Source organism: Myotis brandtii, unplaced genomic scaffold (genome assembly GCF_000412655.1).
Source record: "Myotis brandtii unplaced genomic scaffold, ASM41265v1 scaffold187, whole genome shotgun sequence".
In the NCBI taxonomy this organism is placed as follows: domain Eukaryota; kingdom Metazoa; phylum Chordata; class Mammalia; order Chiroptera; family Vespertilionidae; genus Myotis; species Myotis brandtii.
In genome coordinates, this window is record NW_005356944.1 from 3,399,166 (window position 1) to 3,416,646 (window position 17,481).

The window sequence follows — 17,481 nt, forward strand, 5'->3', positions numbered from 1 at the left end:
GCAGGCCGGGACCAGCGAGCAGCCATTGCGTGGAGGTGGGCAGGAAGGACACCCTGGAGCTCAGCAGCTCCAGGCTCAGGTGGGGAAACTGAGGCCCCCAGACCCATCTGGGACTCCCTCGCTTGACTTATGACTTTAGTCTTTAAAATATACTTATTCTGCTCCCGAGCTCCGCAGAGCTCGCCCCCCCACCCCCCCATCGCTGCGAGTGGACAGAGGGCCAGGCCGAGCACACACGTCACATCCTTGGTGCTGCAGCTTGGGACGTGAGACTGAGAACTGGGCATCCCTAGTCCAAGATAAGCACCCGACCTTGATGACTGATGCTGGGGAGGAGGCGGAGTCCCGCAAACCTAGACACAGCTCACACTAAGGTGCCGCACGCTTTGCGTGGGGAGTGAGCTAGAGCCACCCTCCATAGAAGTGAACGCCCATTCAGGGGGATGGCCTGACCTGCCAACCCTAAGGGCAGAGCTGAAAGGGATTCTGGGGATGCGAGGGGCGGGCCGGGGCGAAGATTCACCATAACTCTCAGGTTCCGTTTCACGTGCAAGTATTGTTTGGGTAAAATTAAAATGTAAACACATCAACTTCCTAATCTCATTTTTAAAAATTTGAACTTTTCAAACAGTAACCAAGACAGCAACACTGTATACTGCCATTTAGCTGTACACTTTACCATTCAAGAAATGCCAAGAAAAATTTCATGCAGTTGAGAATTCCCAAATTCAAGGCACAGCCTTAAGTGTGCTAGGGCTTACCTGAAATTTTTTTCTGGGACATTAAAGTTTAGTTCAAAAGAAGACAATGTAATTAAGATACCCCTGTTGGAATTTTCCTGCCATGTGAATGACCTAAAACATATTCCCAGCAACTAGTTTATGACAAACGTGCTTGACTTGAAAGGAAGCTCACGCCCACTTTTTGGACATTCACTTCCTGTTCCTGTGATCCACAGGGCAGGACTCCCTAGAAGGCTCTAGCGGCTTCTTCAGATTAAAACTAGGACGGTTTTATACAAATTATATAAACAAACCCTCCACCTGGAATATTTAAATATCAGATAAAGCTGACAGTCCCTTGAGCACCATGGTGTCCCTAATCACGCTGCCTTGCAAAGGAGGGTCACTGTGAAGGAAGTCTTATCAGCCCTTTCTGGGGGATTTGCATATATGTGTGGAGATGGCTTTACGCTAATAATTTTATGGTTGAAATAATCATGTTGAACTCAGTTGAGTTCAGGGGGTGGGGGTGTGAGGGGCAGAGTACAACTGTAGGGATAGAAGGCAGCTAATGTAAATCCAAGAGCCCAAGTAAAAAAGCGAGTGGCTTGAACAGCCCGGGCGAGCGCACCACCCCATTCGTTCATTCACACATCAGACATCTTTACTGAGCATGCTCCCAGGTGTCAGGCATCACCTCTGATGTGCACAGCCACCCAGACTGCTGGCCACAAGCTGCTCTTTGAGCCCTGCTGGGTGTCTCCCCTCAAACCCGTTACTAAGTGAGTCCCCTTCCTGGGCCTGCTACTCTCCCCTCCTCCTGCTAGACGCGCCCCGCCATGGTCCCCTGGCCTGCCTTGGACACTTACAACCCTTTTGACTGGTTCTCTTGGTTAACTCCTCCCACTGGAATCTGATCTCCATCTACTGCAGTGGTTCTCAACCTTGGCTGCACATTAGAATCACCTGGGAATCTTTTTAAAATCCTGATTTCTGGGCCTCATCCTCCGGAAATTCTGTTTCTTTGTTACTAATGTTGTGGCCCCACCCCATATTATTCCCAGTGCGTAAAACAGTGCTTAGCACAGTGGGCGCTCAATAAGAACTGTGGGGAAACGGAACCCATGCGTTCATTGGATCGGTAGTTACTGAGCAGCTACTATATGTCAGGCACTGTTCTAGGCACAGGACAAGGGAGTGGATGAATGAATGGATGTAGAGTGAAAATCCACAGCCCCACTTACCAGCCTCCCTTCTCAGCCAGAGCACGAAGCCAGTGCCATCCACTCTGCCTGACCTCAGGCCTTTTCCTGCAAACCTTAGTTTCTTATCTTGGTCCCAAGTGCCCCAGCTTGGTATCTGACTTATAACCTCCTTGGTAACAGAACAAAAGAGTCAGAAACAAAGGCTGTAGTAGACTGGATTAATGCTTTTATTAATGATAACATTCATACTACATTTCTAAGATTTACAACCAAAAGATCATATTGTATTTACATGCAATGGACAGTCCAAGCTAACAAATTCAAACCACAGCTCTGGTTTAAGACCATGGTTTGTTCCAAATTAAATTAAATACATAATACTCTTACCTCTTCCTTTCAACATGTACAGTAAAAACCCACTCTTCCATCTTTTAAGGAATATAAAAATTGCATTGACAACTGCACTGATTAGCAAAAATATTTAAAACCTGAGAGATAAGCCCAAATATATTTGAGTGCTAACACGTGTACATTTGAACGCTTGGTAACACAGACTGGTCAGTGGTCAATAATGCGTGATGCAGGCGGCTCGGAGGGACCCACGCCGCCTGAGCTGTGTACCACAGATGAACTGGGGTTTTTCTCACTATGGTTGTGTGTTTTTCTTTCTGTTTTCATTTCTTCTTGCTTTAAGAGAAAAAATAAAAACTCTCTGGCCCACTCAGATGGGGTTTTTACATGACAACATAGACACAGTAAACCATGCCGAGTTCCGTGGCCGGCACCTTCTCCTCCTCCGATCCTTCCGCCCTCACAGAGGCAAGCCCAGCGGGGACAAAGTGGTCAGAAAACAAACACAGTTCTTTAAGTGGACAGCCACACTCGCCAGGAGGCCGAGACAGTGGTGTTTCAAATTCCGGGATCCTTCCTTTTTACATTAAATACTGAGGACGATTCAGTGCGTACGTGTTTTTTGGTCACTCACCTCTTTCGGTAAGGCACGCCCATCTGAAGGGTAGGCTGTGTGAAACCAGCACCCATCACGCGCAACATTTTTTAAAAATACATTTTTGCAGATTTCAGGGAGAGGAAGAGAGAGAAACATCAATGAAGAGAGAGAATCATCGATCGGTTGCCTCCTGTACATCCCCACTAGGGATCGAGCCCACAACTGGGGCATGTGCCTGACTGGGAATCAGACCTCAACCTCTGGTTCATGGGTCGACACTCAGCCACAGCCACAATGGTCGGGCTCGCTTGCGACACTTTCGCTGGTTCCCCAGCTCCTTGGGACACAAAGTGGGTGCTCTCTCGTCAGGCGGGATAGAAAGCTCCCCGCCCGGCGCGTCGGCGCTGCCCCCTCCAGACACTTTGCTCAAGTTTTGTTCCTTTCTCGGGGGCAGAAGTCTCGTCTGCTTGCCGTGAGTTTGGTAAGCAGTACGAGGCACACGGTATGTTTTATTGTTCAGGGGAGGCTCCAGACACGCAATATGGAACCATCCAATGTCCCCATTTCTGACGCACGTCCACTCGCTCTCAAGGCAGGCAGTGGCGTGGGGGAGCCCACAGAGCTGCCCTCAGAAGGGCGCCGGTCTTTCTCGGGGTACGGGAACCACAGGAAAATGCCTGTTTAGGGTTATCCGCTCAGTAAACTGAGGAGTCAGACACCCACAATTCCACCTAAAGACTAAAAATAAACCCCTTGTCCGGTCTCCCTTACATTTAGGGCCTTCCGTGGTTAAGGCACTGGGATCTGAATACTCACAAGGTCGGGAAAACGAAAGATGCGCGAACTACATGCTTGCAACTCGGACAGGCGAACACACACACACACACGAGACCAAACTGGACGAGGACGGTGACCACAGGGACAACGGTGTTGGGCAGCACAGCGTTCCCGTTAGTGCGTTACGTGTGCGTCAGCTGTTGGCTGCCAACACCTCCAGCCCAGCGCTTTCTCCCCGGACGGACGGAACACACTTTAGTTTTACTCTGAAAAAATTAAACGCCCCTAAGTACCAGGTCGCCGCCGAGGAGTGTGACCATCCCATTTTCAACACGTGTGAGGTCACAACCCTCGTGACAGTTCCATCCCCCAGGAAGCGCGAGCTGATGCGAAGAGTTTCGGGGCGCTTCCGCAAGTGCCCCCCACGTTGGGAACCTGCCTGAAAGGAGTAGGGCCACACTTCACGGGGTGGAGCCCGCTGCTCTGGGAAAACAAGAAAACACCAAACCCTCGACGGCAAGAACAGTTGTGAGTCTTTTAGAGCAAATTTCCATCCTGAACTAGGATCAGGAGTAACAGCTATTTTTCATTTGGTTTTTGTCGGAAGAAGAGCCCCTCTGTCCTTCCCGCAGCCGTCCTGGGAGTTACTTCCTGGAGTTGGAGCTGAACCCAAAGAGAGTGATGATGTCGGTCATGGCTTGTCTCAGGTGCTTCCCGAAGCGATGAGAATCCTTTCGTTTGAAAACAAACAAAATACACCACATAAACACATGCTACCACGTGGCCATTCCCCCCTTTCCAGCCTCTCCCCACGTAACCCGTAACCCGACTCCGGGAAGAGCGACTATTTCTTTTCTGCTGGGTCCCTAAGCCTGGACTTCACCTGTAATCCCCCAGGGACACGCCTGGAGACAGGTGAGGGTCCCAGCGGTCACAGGCTGTACGTGCTGCGTGGGTGTGTGTCGGACCTGAAGTGGTCCCTGTCAGGGCATTAAATTCCACGTAAAGCACAAGACGTACACGAGTTCCAGTCTCCTCTGGGCCTTGCTTGCCAGGCGACGTAATGTGGACAGGAGAGGATATAAATAAGGATTAATGTGCCACCCTAGGACGGGGGGGGGGGGGGGGCGTGTTCCATTCAAGCAACCGCAAAGACCCCTGCCTTGTCATGTGTGTGTCTGTGTGTCTCTGTGTGCGCACGTTAACCCTCCAGTGTGGCAGGGTCTGAACATTATACAAGCTCTCCAACACTAACATTTAAAACCACTGCTACAAACATAAACATTGAATCAAAAAGATCATTTCTTTAAAAACAAAGGTAAGAGAACTTCAAAATTCACTAATTTGAAAAGCTCCAAACCAAGTAAAAGTACGTAATTGAGAATTTCTGTCAAATTAAGGACATGATTTGAGCCCAGCTGGCGTGGCTCAGTGGTTGAGCACCGACCTATGAGCCAGGAGGCCACGGTTTGATTCCCGGTCCGGGAACATGCCCAGGTTGTGGGCTTGATCCGCAGTAAGGGCCGTGCAAGAAGCCACCGATCAATGATTCTCTCTCATCATTGATGTTTCTATCTCTTTCTCCTTCTCCTTTCCTCTTGGAAATCAATAAAAAAAAAAGTATTTTAAAAAACAGTCCTAGCTGGTTTGACTCAGTGGATAGCGCGTTGGCCTGCAGACTGAAGGGTCCCAGGTTCAATTCCGGTCAAGGGCACATGCCTGGGTTGTAGGCTTGATCCCCAGTGGGGGGTGTGCAGGAGACGGCCGATCAATGATTCTCTTGCATCATTGATGTTTCTATCTCTCTCTCCCTCTCCCTTCCTCTCTGAAATCAATTTATAAAATATATATGTATATTCAAAAAATAAAACAACAACAACAACCACAAAAATACCCCATCTTTCAAGGGGAGGGGGGCTTTGGTCTGTACCGTGTCAGGGCAGGAGAACTTGGAGGATATGTGGAAATTGATGAGGTTCTCTCCCACCAGAATGTAGGACACGCCGTAACCATCATCAGCAACCTGCAGGACAAAGTAAGTTGAGATTTAAGCTCAGGCTTTTAACCAGGGGTCCTCAAACTTTTTAAACAGGGGGCCAGTTCACTGTCCCTCAGACCGTTAGAGGGCCGGACTATAGTTTAAAAAAAAACTATGAACAATTCCTATGCACACTGCATGTATCTTATTTTGAAGTAAAAAAACAAAACGGGAACAAATACAATATTTGTATTTGCATGTGGCCCGCGGGCCGTAGTTTGAGGACCCCTGCTTTTAACGGTGACAAGTAACAAATCCTATTTGTGAACAAAAAACCATAAAAACGAAACCCATCTGTACGAATAAGCAGCAGGAATTCCTTTGTGGCGCTCTGAACCCAGACAGGCGTGACGGGCACGTGCTGGCCCGGGGCTTGCCGCTCCGTGCACACCGAGGCCCGTCTACTTACCGGCCCGAAGCCCCCGCCGCTGGACACATACTCCGTGTTTTTCTCCAAGTCAAACAGCTCCGCCTGCTGCAGAGGGGTCTGGCTGGTGGACAGCCTCCAGGGCTCGGACAGGACCTGGGAGGGAGCAAGGACGTGTTCCCATGACCCTCTTCCAAGCCCCGCCCTCGCGGTCCCCAGGGGCCCGGGAGAGACAAGGACCAGCCTGCTCGCTTTTGGACTGTTTCGGGGCGGTACACCTGCAGCAGGGGCGGAGTAGGTGAGGACGCCTGGGCTGGAGGGGCCAACACCAGCCAACACGTCTTTGGCACAAAAGGTGGCAGAGACATGGAGATTCGTAACGGGGGCCCTGGGCTGCGGGAGCCGAGTGGCACCAGCTCCGGTGAGCCAACTGCTGCCTTTCAGAAATCTCTCAAGCTGCTTGTGAAACAGCCATTCCTAGAAATTACATTTTATCAACTTAAAATGCAGTAAACTCTATTAACAACGCAGGTGAGGCATACTCAGGGCTCGGCACTTCTGAATTGTTTCAGTGCATTTTACTAGTATCTGTGCTCTGGGGGCTGGTCACACCCGTAAGTCAGGAGGGGAGAGCAGAGCGGTCTGGGGCCGAGACCACAGCTCCCACTTCCCACCCTGGGCTCCGCCCGGCCCGGTCCATGAAGCGGTCCCACTAACTCAGTGGTCGCCAACCTTTCGGACCTCCCGGGCCACCGGTTGGCGACCGCTGCCCTAACTCACTACGCTCTGGGTCAGCCCTGAGCCGCCACAGGAAGAGGGACTTACTTCCTTCAGGAACGGAGACTCGACGGCCAGATACTTGGACACCACGTACAGGCAGAAGAGGTGGCGGTCGATCCCCGCGCCGGTCATCGCCAGGCGGTACATGTGCTGGTGCTTCTCCGACGCGATCTTGAACAATCGCAGTCTCTGCTCCATCTGAGTGACCAAGGACGGGGCGCGTCAGGTTGTGGGGCGCAGCCCAAGCTCCAAAGGGAAGGTCCCAGCCCTTCTTGGCGGGGGTCTCACAGGATGCTGACCGTCAGGCCACTGGGGTGTCCGGGAGGCATGGCCAAGGCGACCTGCTCAGCGCCCTCCCCTACCCCCCGCGGGCTGCCCCTCCCCAGGCTGTGGAGGAGGCCTGGAGGCCTGGGGTCCTGCATGCAGCCCGGGTAGCATTACTCCGCTCAAACAGCCCTTCTGGACGTTCACGTCTGACATCTGGGCTCTGCGAGGCCAGTCACAGAATGAGGGAGGCCCGTCCAGGTGTGACCCCCTCGCAGACCTGGCCATCCGGGGGATCTGCCTCCACACCGGCTGCTCCCTCCTCAGAACGAAAAGCTTTCTGGAACCAAGCGCCCGCCCCGCAGAGCAGAGCCGAGCTGAGCCCAGGGTGTGTGTGTGTGTGTGTGTGTGTGTGTGTGTGTGTGCGCGCACGCTCTGGGTCAGGCAGACCCGGGCTGAGCTCACCTGCGTCTGGGTTCCTCTATCTACAAAAATGAACTGGTAACACTTCCCGGGCCACCGCCGGGATGTCCAAAGGCGGTGCACAGGGCGCCGGGGCCTCCGCCTGCTTGGGCCGCAGTCACCCAGCTCAAGGCCCCCCCCAGGGGGGGGGTCACCCTTTTCTCAGTGCACACCGACTGCTCCCTGCCTCGTGCCTCTGCTGAGCACCCTTCTAACTGAAAGGCCCTCGGGAGCCTCTGGTGTAGGAGTTGCAGAACAACAGGACTGGCTCAGCTGGTCCGCCCCTGTGTGTCCCGACCTTACGCTTTAACTTCCTGCTCCCGTGAGAGGGTGGAGGGAAGGAGGCGGCGAACATGGAGTCGCAATGAGCAGGTTCACACAGGATTTCATCAGAGACCCCGGGCAGGGTCCTTCTAGGACAGTGGTTCTCAACCTTCCTAATGCCGCGACCCTTTAATACAGTTCCTCATGTTGTGACCCAACCATAAAATTATTTTCGTTGCTACTTCATCACTGTAATGTTGCTACTGTTATGAATCGTCATGTAAATACCTGATATGCAGGATGTATTTTCATTGTTACAAGTTGAACATAATTAAAGCATAGTGATTAATCACAAAAACAATATGTAATTATATATGTGTTTTCCGATGGTCTTAGGCGACCCCTGTGAAAGGGTCGTTCGACCCCCAAAGGGGTCGCGACCCACAGGTTGAGAACCGCTGCTCTAGGAGAAGCGTGAGAAGCGCGTCTCATTACCGTTTGGGAGGGGTCCGCCATGGCGAGCACAAAGTTGCACGACTCCACGGTGCAGGATCGCACGGTCTCCGTCCTCCCCTCTCGGAAGAGCCGGGTCATGGACGCCTCGTACGTGAGGCAAAACTTGCCCATGTCCTGGGAAAGGAAAGGCATTTCCATACAAGGCACACGGAGGACGCAGACACATGAGCCGGGCGGGTTAGGGTCCGCAAGGGAACGTGGGCGTGGTGGTCAGCTTCAGGTTTTAGCCATCGTCAGTTTTCACACGGGTTATGCAGCAGGCAGACGGAGACGCCGGTAGCTTTAGAAAGGCTGGGAGTCCGTTCCCGATGCAACTGACGCCACGGCACACGCCTCCCCGAGTGCTCACACGCCTCCCCGAGTGCTCACACGCCTCCCCGGTTGCTCACACGCCTACAGCATGAACACGACAAGCAGGCCTGCATGCACCTGTTCTAGATTATCGGTGGGGGTAGACGGGGTCTCTATGAAACACTCCCGTTTCCTCGATGACACAGGTCACCCGCTGAGAGTAAGGACGGGAGGAGGTGCTGACGTCTGAGAGGGGTGAACCAGGCCTTTAGGGCCACAGAAAGAGGGTGCCCGGCGGCCGCCAGAGTCACTGCTCATCAATCAAGTGAGACGAGCGGGGACCTGGGGTTTCCTCTGGCCACGCCGGCTCCCGGGAGCCGGATGACGCGGGCAGAGAGCTGGACTGAACCAGGCTGTGCTTGGGGTCACAGGTCAGGGATGTGGAATCAAGCCGGGAAATTGACGGCTGAGGAGAGGAGGAGGGCAAGGTGGGTCCCGGACTAGAAAGGGGTGGGGGTGGCAGGCAGAAGGGCCCGGGGTGCTGTGACAACAGCCCAGCGAGGGCTCGGAGGGAGGCAGCAGGGGAGAGGACAGAGACGGGTCCCAGGGCCTGTGACGCCCGAACACATGCGCCGTGTGAGGAGACAACTCGCAATCTGCACTTTCCCATGGCCACCAGGCAGCTCCGGGATGAGCAGGGTCCCCACATGGGGCAGACACTGTAGTGGCCGTTTGTGGACCCAAATGATTCCTGACCAGACAACGCCCAGGCTCTCAGGTGTGCCCTGGCACAGGCCCTGGGGTCCCCAGGGTGACAGAGGGTGCCCTGCGACACCCAGGAGAGGGTGCCAACACCAGGGCTGACCTTCCCATGTGCGGTCCAGCCCTGGGAGCTCTCCCTCTCCCGCGGCTGCTGGGTCGCCGGACAGTCCCCCTTCCCTCCGGTCCTGAACTCCTGCACGCGAAGCCGGCAGGCCTGGGCAAGGGGCGGGAGCCCTGTGGTGAGCTCCCCTCGCCACGGTGACTGTGCCCAGCCTCTTGGGGTCCACACTGAAGGCTTCCACGGTGACCCCAACAAAGACCGCCGACTCACCGCACTGGTCACCAAGGCACCGTCACCCGGCTTCCCTCGGACAGGGTCTGAGAGGCTCTCGTCCTCGGGGAGCAGGGACCCCAGGTCGTTTATCACACAGCCCTTCAGAGCGCCCCACAGGCCCGTATCACAGTGTTCTCAAGGGGCTCATTATGAAGGAGTGGGGAGGTGGGAGGGGAGAAGGGGGCAGGAGAAAGTATCAGTGAGGCATTTTAGTCACGAACAGAGGTTAACGGGGGACACAGGATGCAACGATTCATCTGAAGTCAGCTTTTCCCACGTCAAACTGGAACGTGTAGCACCGTCATGCACAAGAGCCACCCCTGCAAAAAGGACCCTCAGACACCTCCTGGCAAACGCAGGCTATAGAGCGCTCAGCCCCTGACAGAGCCAGGCCCCCTAACCTGCCACAACCAGCCGCCACCGGGAGCGGCCGCTCGCCGCCGCCAAGGCGCCTCCGGTGTCTAGCGCGCAGGATGGAGAGGCAACGTCTACAAAGACAGTAACACGCGCGGCGTGAGAACAGACCTGTGACACAGCGACTGCTGCCCGGCGCCCAACCGTGTAGGGGGGGCATGTTCAGCCCGGTTCCCTAATGAGAAATAAAATGCCTACAAGCAGGAGGCAAATGACTACAGACGAAAGTGGTGGCCACTGTCCAGGGTCGCATCGGCCAGTCATTCAATATGTATTTGCTGACATCTCTAACAGCGTGGCCGGCGTGTTCCAGCTCTGCGGATACAGTGGCAAAGAAGACGGACCATGCACTTGCCCTCGAGGAGCAAACAGTCCCGCAGGAGAGAGGACGTGAGGTCACACGGTGAGTGACAGGTGCACTGAGCAGAAATGACGCTGCTGGGTTAGTGGAGAGCGGTGGGGTGGCGGCTATTCCCAACAGGAGATGGGGGCACCGTGAGAGAGACCTAAGCAACCACGCCTCACTCCGGGAGAGAGCACCTGCCGGCAGAGAGCAGGTGCAAAGGCCCTGTGGTAGGAATGAGCTTCACATATTCAAGAGCAGCAAGAAGGGCAGTGTGACAAACACAGTGAATGAGGCTCATAGCGGTATTAGAGATGGCTGGGAGGGTAGCCAGGGACCAGATCACTGGTTACTAACCTTGGGGCTGTGTGAACTTGGGAGGGAAAATACAAATATTTTAATCTCCACTAACCTCAAGCTGGACCATCAGCTTTAGAAGCACAGGCAATAAGCCACAGTAATCACGAGCAATGCCTGTGACTCTAAATAGAAAATCGTAGCTATTTTCACATCAAGGTACATTTCGTTGCACATATTCCAAAATATCATCCACGCTTATCACTGCCTCAAAGTTACAGCCGTGCTTAGACCTGCTGCTCGAACTTTAGTGCACAAAGAATTAGATTTCCTGCACCACAAATTCATGTTGAGTATCCTGACACCTGCATTTTAATTACCTGGTTCACCTTTGTAACCCGGGTATTTCCTGTTATGCTTTACAAGCATTGTTCTGGGAAGGGTCCCCATGGCGTTGCCAAACTGCCCAAGGGGTCCTGGTGCAGAGAAGGTTCAGAAGCCTGGAGTGGACCCAGGTCCAGGCAGGATGCCTGGACTGAGGCCGCGCCATGGCAGAGATGGGTCTGACCCTCAGCTCCACAGAGAGCCCCGTCCCTAACAGAGCTGGTGCTCAACTGAGCACGCATTAAAAAGTTCCTGGCCAACGAAGCATGCCTGGGTTGCAGGTTCGATCCCCACCCCGGTCAGGTGCATGCAGGAAGCAACCAATAGATGTATCTCTCTCATCATTGATGTTTCTCTCCCTCTCCCTCTCCCTCCCTCTCTGAAATAAATAAAAATATATTTTAAAAAAACACAGCCGTGGACCATCTGGGAGAGTCTATTGCATCTATAATCATGAGTAAACTTAGTCCATGTCAAAGGTCAGAGACATCAGTCACCTGCCCCAAGTGTGTCCGCTTCACCAAACCCTCGGGGTTGGAGCTGAGTTTAAGGGCTAAGTTCCCACTTCGTAGGCCAGTGAGATCTGGCTGTGCTCCGCTCCCCGTCCTGTGGGCTGGGGGACACTGCCACGCCCCACCCAGCCACCACGTGAAGCCACACCCTGGCCGCACGCCGGGCCTCTCCCTGGACAGGCCTCAGCCCCCCGCAGGGACCCAGCTCCCGGCAAGCCCGCACCTCACCTTGTAGTGCGCCAGCTGCAGGGCCAGCTGCACGAAGGCGTCTGGGCTCGTGCGGGACTTCTTGATCAGCCCCTTCCCGAAGGCGTCGAAGGGAAAGGAGTGGAAGTCCACATCGTTGGCCAGGAGGCTGGCGCTGCTCAGGGACGTCTCGATCACCTCCTGACACTGGGGGAGGAGGAGGGAGGGTTTCCCTTGTGGGGGAAGTGCTGACACACGCGCGCGCGGAGGAGCATCCCAGCGCAGCCAACAGAGCTGTCGCCTGGCGACACAGACGCCGTGTTCTCTCGTCGGCTCTTGCCATGTGTCTGCCACATGCACCACCACCCGCCTCCTCGAGGAGCCGTGGGGCCCCCGCAGGCAGAGCACAGCTGGGACACGGGGCCTCCTGGTTCCCGGTCGGACCCCAAAGGGCACTCCCAGCAGCCGCGGGTGTGCCCTGCAAAACCCATTATTCTACAGGGGCGATCGAGGACCCTTTGCAAAAAATTAATGGGCTGCGGTCCAACCACACAATGGAAATGAGCTTTCCAGCCGTGAAGTAACGTGGAGGGGCCTTCACTGCAGCCACGAGGCAGGAAAGGCCGCCTGAGGCGCCGGACTCAGCGCTCCCAGCTGTGACGGCGGGAAAAGGCAGAAGAGGGGCCACAGGGCGGGAAGACGGGGCTGGGAGTCTCCGCGCTAGGCCCTTCATTTTCTACATCGGAAACGACTTCCAGCCCCCAGTGAGTTCAAATCTCACAACAAAATAGAAAACGTGGCGCAGCCTGGCCGGGTGGCTGTCGGTTGGAGCATCGTCCCCTACACGGGAAGGTCTCGGGTTCGACTCCCGGTCAGGGCACATGCCTCAGGTTCCGGTTCAGACCCCGGTTGGGGCCTATGGGAATCACCTGATCGCTGTTTCTCTCTCACATCCATGTTTCCCTCTCTCTCTCTATCTCTGTCTACCTTCCTCTCTCTGAAATCGATGAGCATGTCCTCAGGTGAGGATTGAAATAAAATTTTAAACCCGATGATGCCGAGGTCTGCAAGGGTACCTTATGGGTATTTCTACAAACAGTTTACAACCAGGGGATTTTAAAAGTGCATTGCTGAACATTGTTCTTTTCATTAAATAAGAAATAAATATTTTTTTCAAATTAAAAAAAAATTACTTCTTGGGCCCCAGGAATTCCTGCGTGGATTAGGCGAGCCAGGATTTGGCATTCCCAGCCCTAAAATTCCTCCCCGAAAAAACCTGGACTGAATGGACGACATCTGAGAATCTTTAGGAGAAACAAACGTGATACGTGACTGACTTAGAGTATTTCAGCTGTAAAAGGAAGCTTGTCACGTTTTCACTGCGCAGGGTAGCTGAGTCTGAGCTGGAACCCTCCCTGACAATCTTAGCTAAAAGCTCTAAACGGAAGAAGAAGTATTCACCGGGGTTTCTCAGGCAACAGGAGCTGGAGCCGCTCCACAGCCTCAGCAAAAATTTGTGAGGCGGACGAATTTCGGCCTCCGTGGTCTCCCTCTGAGCTGCGAGCACAGGTCCCGCCACGGGGACTAGCACCTGTGACAGGCCCACTCACCTCCTCCGGGATGTCCCACTGCAGCCGGGTGGGGGGTGGGATACTCGGGTTGGTGTCCCCTTTACAGTGTCCATCCTCCAAGTAGCCCAGCTGGAAGCTGTCAGTGGCCAAGACGTACTGTCGGGGAAAAGACACACGTGGAAGTCAGAGAAGATGATACCGTCCACAGTGTTAGGGAAAACGTATTTGTCCCACCTGGCCAGGGTGCTCAGTGGTTAGAGTGCCCACCCGAACGCGAAAGGGTAGAGGGCTTGATTCCTGGTCAAGGGCACAGGCAGGAGGCAACCGGTCGGTGTGTCTCTCTCGCATCGATGTTTCTCTCTCCCTCTCCCCGCTTCCTTACACTCTCTCTGAAGAGCAATGGAAAAAATATCCCCAGGTGAGGATTAACAAAACAAACGAAAAGAAAAAACAAAAACAAAAACGTATTTGTCCTCCAAACCTGGCAAATCCTTGTTCTTATAGAGATACTAGAGGCTCGGTGCATGAAATTCCTGCATGGGTAGGGTCCCTAGGCCTGGCCAGCGATCAGGGTTGATTGGGGCCTTCTGGGGCCTTCCTTCCCCAGCTGCTGGCTGCGGGCCGGGGCCTTCCTTGGTTCCGCGCCGCCCCCTGGTGGTCAGTGCCCGTCATAGCGAGCGACTGAACTCCCGGTCTCCCAGTCCAACTCCTGAGGGGACACTTTGCATATTAGCCTTTTATATATATAGGAGATTGCTAAGACTTCCCAGCAGCTACTGAGGGCGGGCACATGCTCACAGCGTGCTGAGTCCTCCGTGCGGCCAGGAGAGACTATGCACAGGCAAATGGTGTTCATCTCCACTTCAGAGCCAAGAAGAGAGCCCCGGAGAGGCCCACCCACCCAGACTGGACGCAGGAGACACGTGAGGTTGCCACTCACAGGGGGCGCTCGGAGCCACCGCTGCGTCCGGCTGCGGGCTAGTGTTTTCTAGAGTCGCCCCACTGAGCATTTATGTCTGGACCGAAAGGTCTTTTGTGTAAGTGAGGAAACGGCTCAGAGAGCAGGGGAAGCCACTTTTCAGAGCTGACCCTCCTCAGGGGCAGGACCTGAGGGCAGCGGCGAATTTCCCCTTTTCACAATCTCTTCCACGGTGCCCGCTGCGCACCTACGGGTGTTATGGGGCACTCGTGACAGAACAGTCAACAAAACAGACAAGAATGGCTGCCCTCCCTCCACCAGTGGATACGGCCACAGGACCCACCAAGTCCAACCCTAGGTTTACACTCAAGAGAAATGAAAACATATGTTCACATAAAACCTGTGCACACATGTTCATGGGAGCACTGCTTACAGCAGTCAGAATGTGGAAACAACCCAAATGCCCATCAAGCGATAAATTGGATAAAGTGTGGCCTGCCCATACGAAGGAATACTATACAGCCATGAAAAGGGACGAAGCACTGACTCATGCTAAAGCACAGGCAGACCTTGTAAACACACCAAGTGAAGAAGCCAGACACAAAAGCCCACACTGTGTGATCTCATTTCTATGGAACGGCCAGAACTGGCGAATCCAGAGGCAGAAAGCAGGTTAATAGGTCACCAGGGGCTGGGGCAGATGGGGAGTTCCTTTGGGGGGTGATGAAAATGTCCTGGAATTAGATAGTGCTGATAGTTTGTACAACCACCTGTGTATATACAAAGCCCACTGAATTGTACATTTCAAGAGAGGGAATTTTACGGTCCGTCAATTTTCTCTCACTAAAAAAAAAATAATAATAATTAAAAAAAAATGGAACCCTATGCTCAGGGGCTTACATGCCAGTGGGGAGGCAGATGGTGACCCTGTCAGATGGTGACCCTGTCAACGGTGAGGGGAATGAGGGCTCCGGGATGGGGGAGCGTGGGGGGCCCGCGTTCACGTGTGGTGAGGGCCACGCAGACTGAGCAGCACAGGAGGCAGGGTCCTTGCATCTGAGCTGCTGGGCATCAGAGCCGAAAGCCCAGCACATTTAAACATCAAAAACCCACTGAGAGCAAACGGGGTGCAACGCTGACCTTTGACTAGATCTGTTTTTAACTGGCACACATCGCTGACGGACCTCCACCGGGACGGTCAGTTCCCGCCGGTCCCCGTGGGGAGCACCTGGGCTCCCGTCCAGTTCCTGGACTCACAGACCATTCTGTCCGCTGAGCAGGGACAGTTAAATATACTACCTGGTCCAAGATCAAACCCCTGTACCTTCTCTTATCCGATATCTAAAAAATAAAATGAACCTCGCCCGCCGGCCAGCGTGGCTCCGTGGCTGAGCGTCTACTTATGAACCAGGAGGGCACATGCCCGGGCTGTGGGCTGGATCCCAAGTGGGGGGCGTGCAGGAGGCAGCTAATCTCTGAGTCTCTCCTGTTGATGTTTCCATCTCTCTCCCTCTCCCTTCCTCTCTGTGAAATCCATAAAAACATATTAAAAACCCAGTCAGGCAAATATCACATGAAATCCATGCCAACAGCAACCTCCTCACTCAGGTCGCGCCTGCGAGAACTCACCTCCCAGAGGTGAACCAGTCAGACAAATATCACATGAAATCCATGCCAGGGCATGGGTTTCCAACAGCAACCTCCTCAGGTCGCGCCTGCGAGAACTCACCTCCCAGAGGTGCCCCACGATGGGCGCGTCGGCCCAGGAGTGCTCGGCGTTCATGCCAATTTTCCCGTTTTTGAAGACGATAAACGTGAAGGACTTGTCAAACCACCTGTGGGAAACAAACGTTCGTGGAACTTCAACGTCGAAAGGAAGGACGATACAGACACTGTAACTGTTTCCCTCTGGACGGGGTCCCTGCCTTGGCACCCAGCCCGCGACAGTTCCCCGCGGCCCGCAAACCTCTGTGCCGTGAAATACAGGCTCACACGGGACGCGCAGTCCCGCACGCCTCCCTGGTCCAGACACACAGATAAGACTCGAGAACAGGCTGTTATCACAACGAGCAAGGGCACGGCGGCAACTCTGGAGAGCTGGGCGGCTCCCCGTGCCTGCACCCCACCTGCGGGCAGGCGGGCCTCCCTCTACAGGTAAGGAAAGGCGGTCTGGGAGGTGGAACTGCCTCCTGACCGTCACAGGACCAGAGCCGACAGCCAGGTCAGGCCCCGTCCGCCACCTTCCCCGCCCGGGGAACCGGCCGCCACGCCTCACTAGCATCCCCAAAGGGAGGCGGGCGTGCACAGAGGGGAAGACTCAAATTCGCGGCCTCAGCTGCGAGTGGGTGCCTGTGTGTGTGTGTGTGTGTGTGTGTGAAAGACAGACGGACATCAGACAGACAAGTTTCTTCTGTCCTGCGCCCACCCCTCCTTCAGGTGAAGAGAGGAAAATCAGAAGTTCTATTTCTGACCGAGCCTGACTCCTGAAGGGTCCAGATGCTGGAGGCGGGGCTGGCCACACCCCTTTCCTCCACGGCCACGGGCAGACGGCCACTCTCCCAGGGCGGGGACACTACCTGTCGAAGCAGCGGCCATGGAGCAGGGACTTGGCGTAGTTGTCCAGGGACGCGTCGGGGTCCTCCTTCCGGTAGCCCTGCTCGGTCTCGTCCAGCGTCACGAAGAAGGCCGCCTTCTCCACGGCGTCCAGCGACTGCTTGTTCTTCCCACGCGCAAAGTAGGCCTGGCGGCACCGGGCCCAGGGCACCCTGCGGGGAGGGCGCGTTAGGCCGGCAGCGGCTGGGTGACCCGCCTCCCACGGGATATTTGTCACGACATCGTTTTCCATAGTTTCCACGGGTTTTCGGGAACTTCAGGAAAAGCACACGTTCTCTAACCATCCCAGGTCCTGGCAGCGGGGCCGCGGCCAGAGCGGGTGAGCAGTCCCGGTTCAAACCCGGCCAGCCTGCCTGAGCCCACGCTACTGTGGCATCCGGTGGCGAGGGGCACCTGGGAGCCACGTCTGAGGGATTTTTTTAAAATATATATATTTTGCCGAAACCGGTTTGGCTCAGTGGATAGAGCGTCGGCTTTCGGACTGAAAGGGCCCCGGGTCGATTCCGGGCCA

General features: G+C 54.6%; 1 protein-coding gene across 2 annotated transcripts in view; it reads right to left on the bottom strand.

The window, feature by feature from the left end:
• Positions 1 to 3,307: 3,307 nt before the first annotated feature.
• The window catches only part of CPT1A (carnitine palmitoyltransferase 1A (liver)), a 58,215-nt gene continuing 44,041 nt past the window's right edge, over positions 3,308 to 17,481 (bottom strand). For both annotated transcript variants that reach the window (XM_014538133.1, XM_005864361.2), the window contains exons 11-19: positions 16,934 to 17,122; positions 16,087 to 16,192; positions 13,478 to 13,594; positions 11,910 to 12,074; positions 8,324 to 8,458; positions 6,884 to 7,036; positions 6,101 to 6,214; positions 5,584 to 5,676; positions 3,308 to 4,384 (exon numbers count right to left, since the gene is read on the bottom strand). In XM_014538133.1, the coding sequence (XP_014393619.1) occupies positions 4,298 to 4,384; positions 5,584 to 5,676; positions 6,101 to 6,214; positions 6,884 to 7,036; positions 8,324 to 8,458; positions 11,910 to 12,074; positions 13,478 to 13,594; positions 16,087 to 16,192; positions 16,934 to 17,122 (1,159 nt within the window). In that variant the 3' untranslated portion in view covers positions 3,308 to 4,297. The remainder of the gene's footprint in view (positions 4,385 to 5,583; positions 5,677 to 6,100; positions 6,215 to 6,883; positions 7,037 to 8,323; positions 8,459 to 11,909; positions 12,075 to 13,477; positions 13,595 to 16,086; positions 16,193 to 16,933; positions 17,123 to 17,481) is intronic.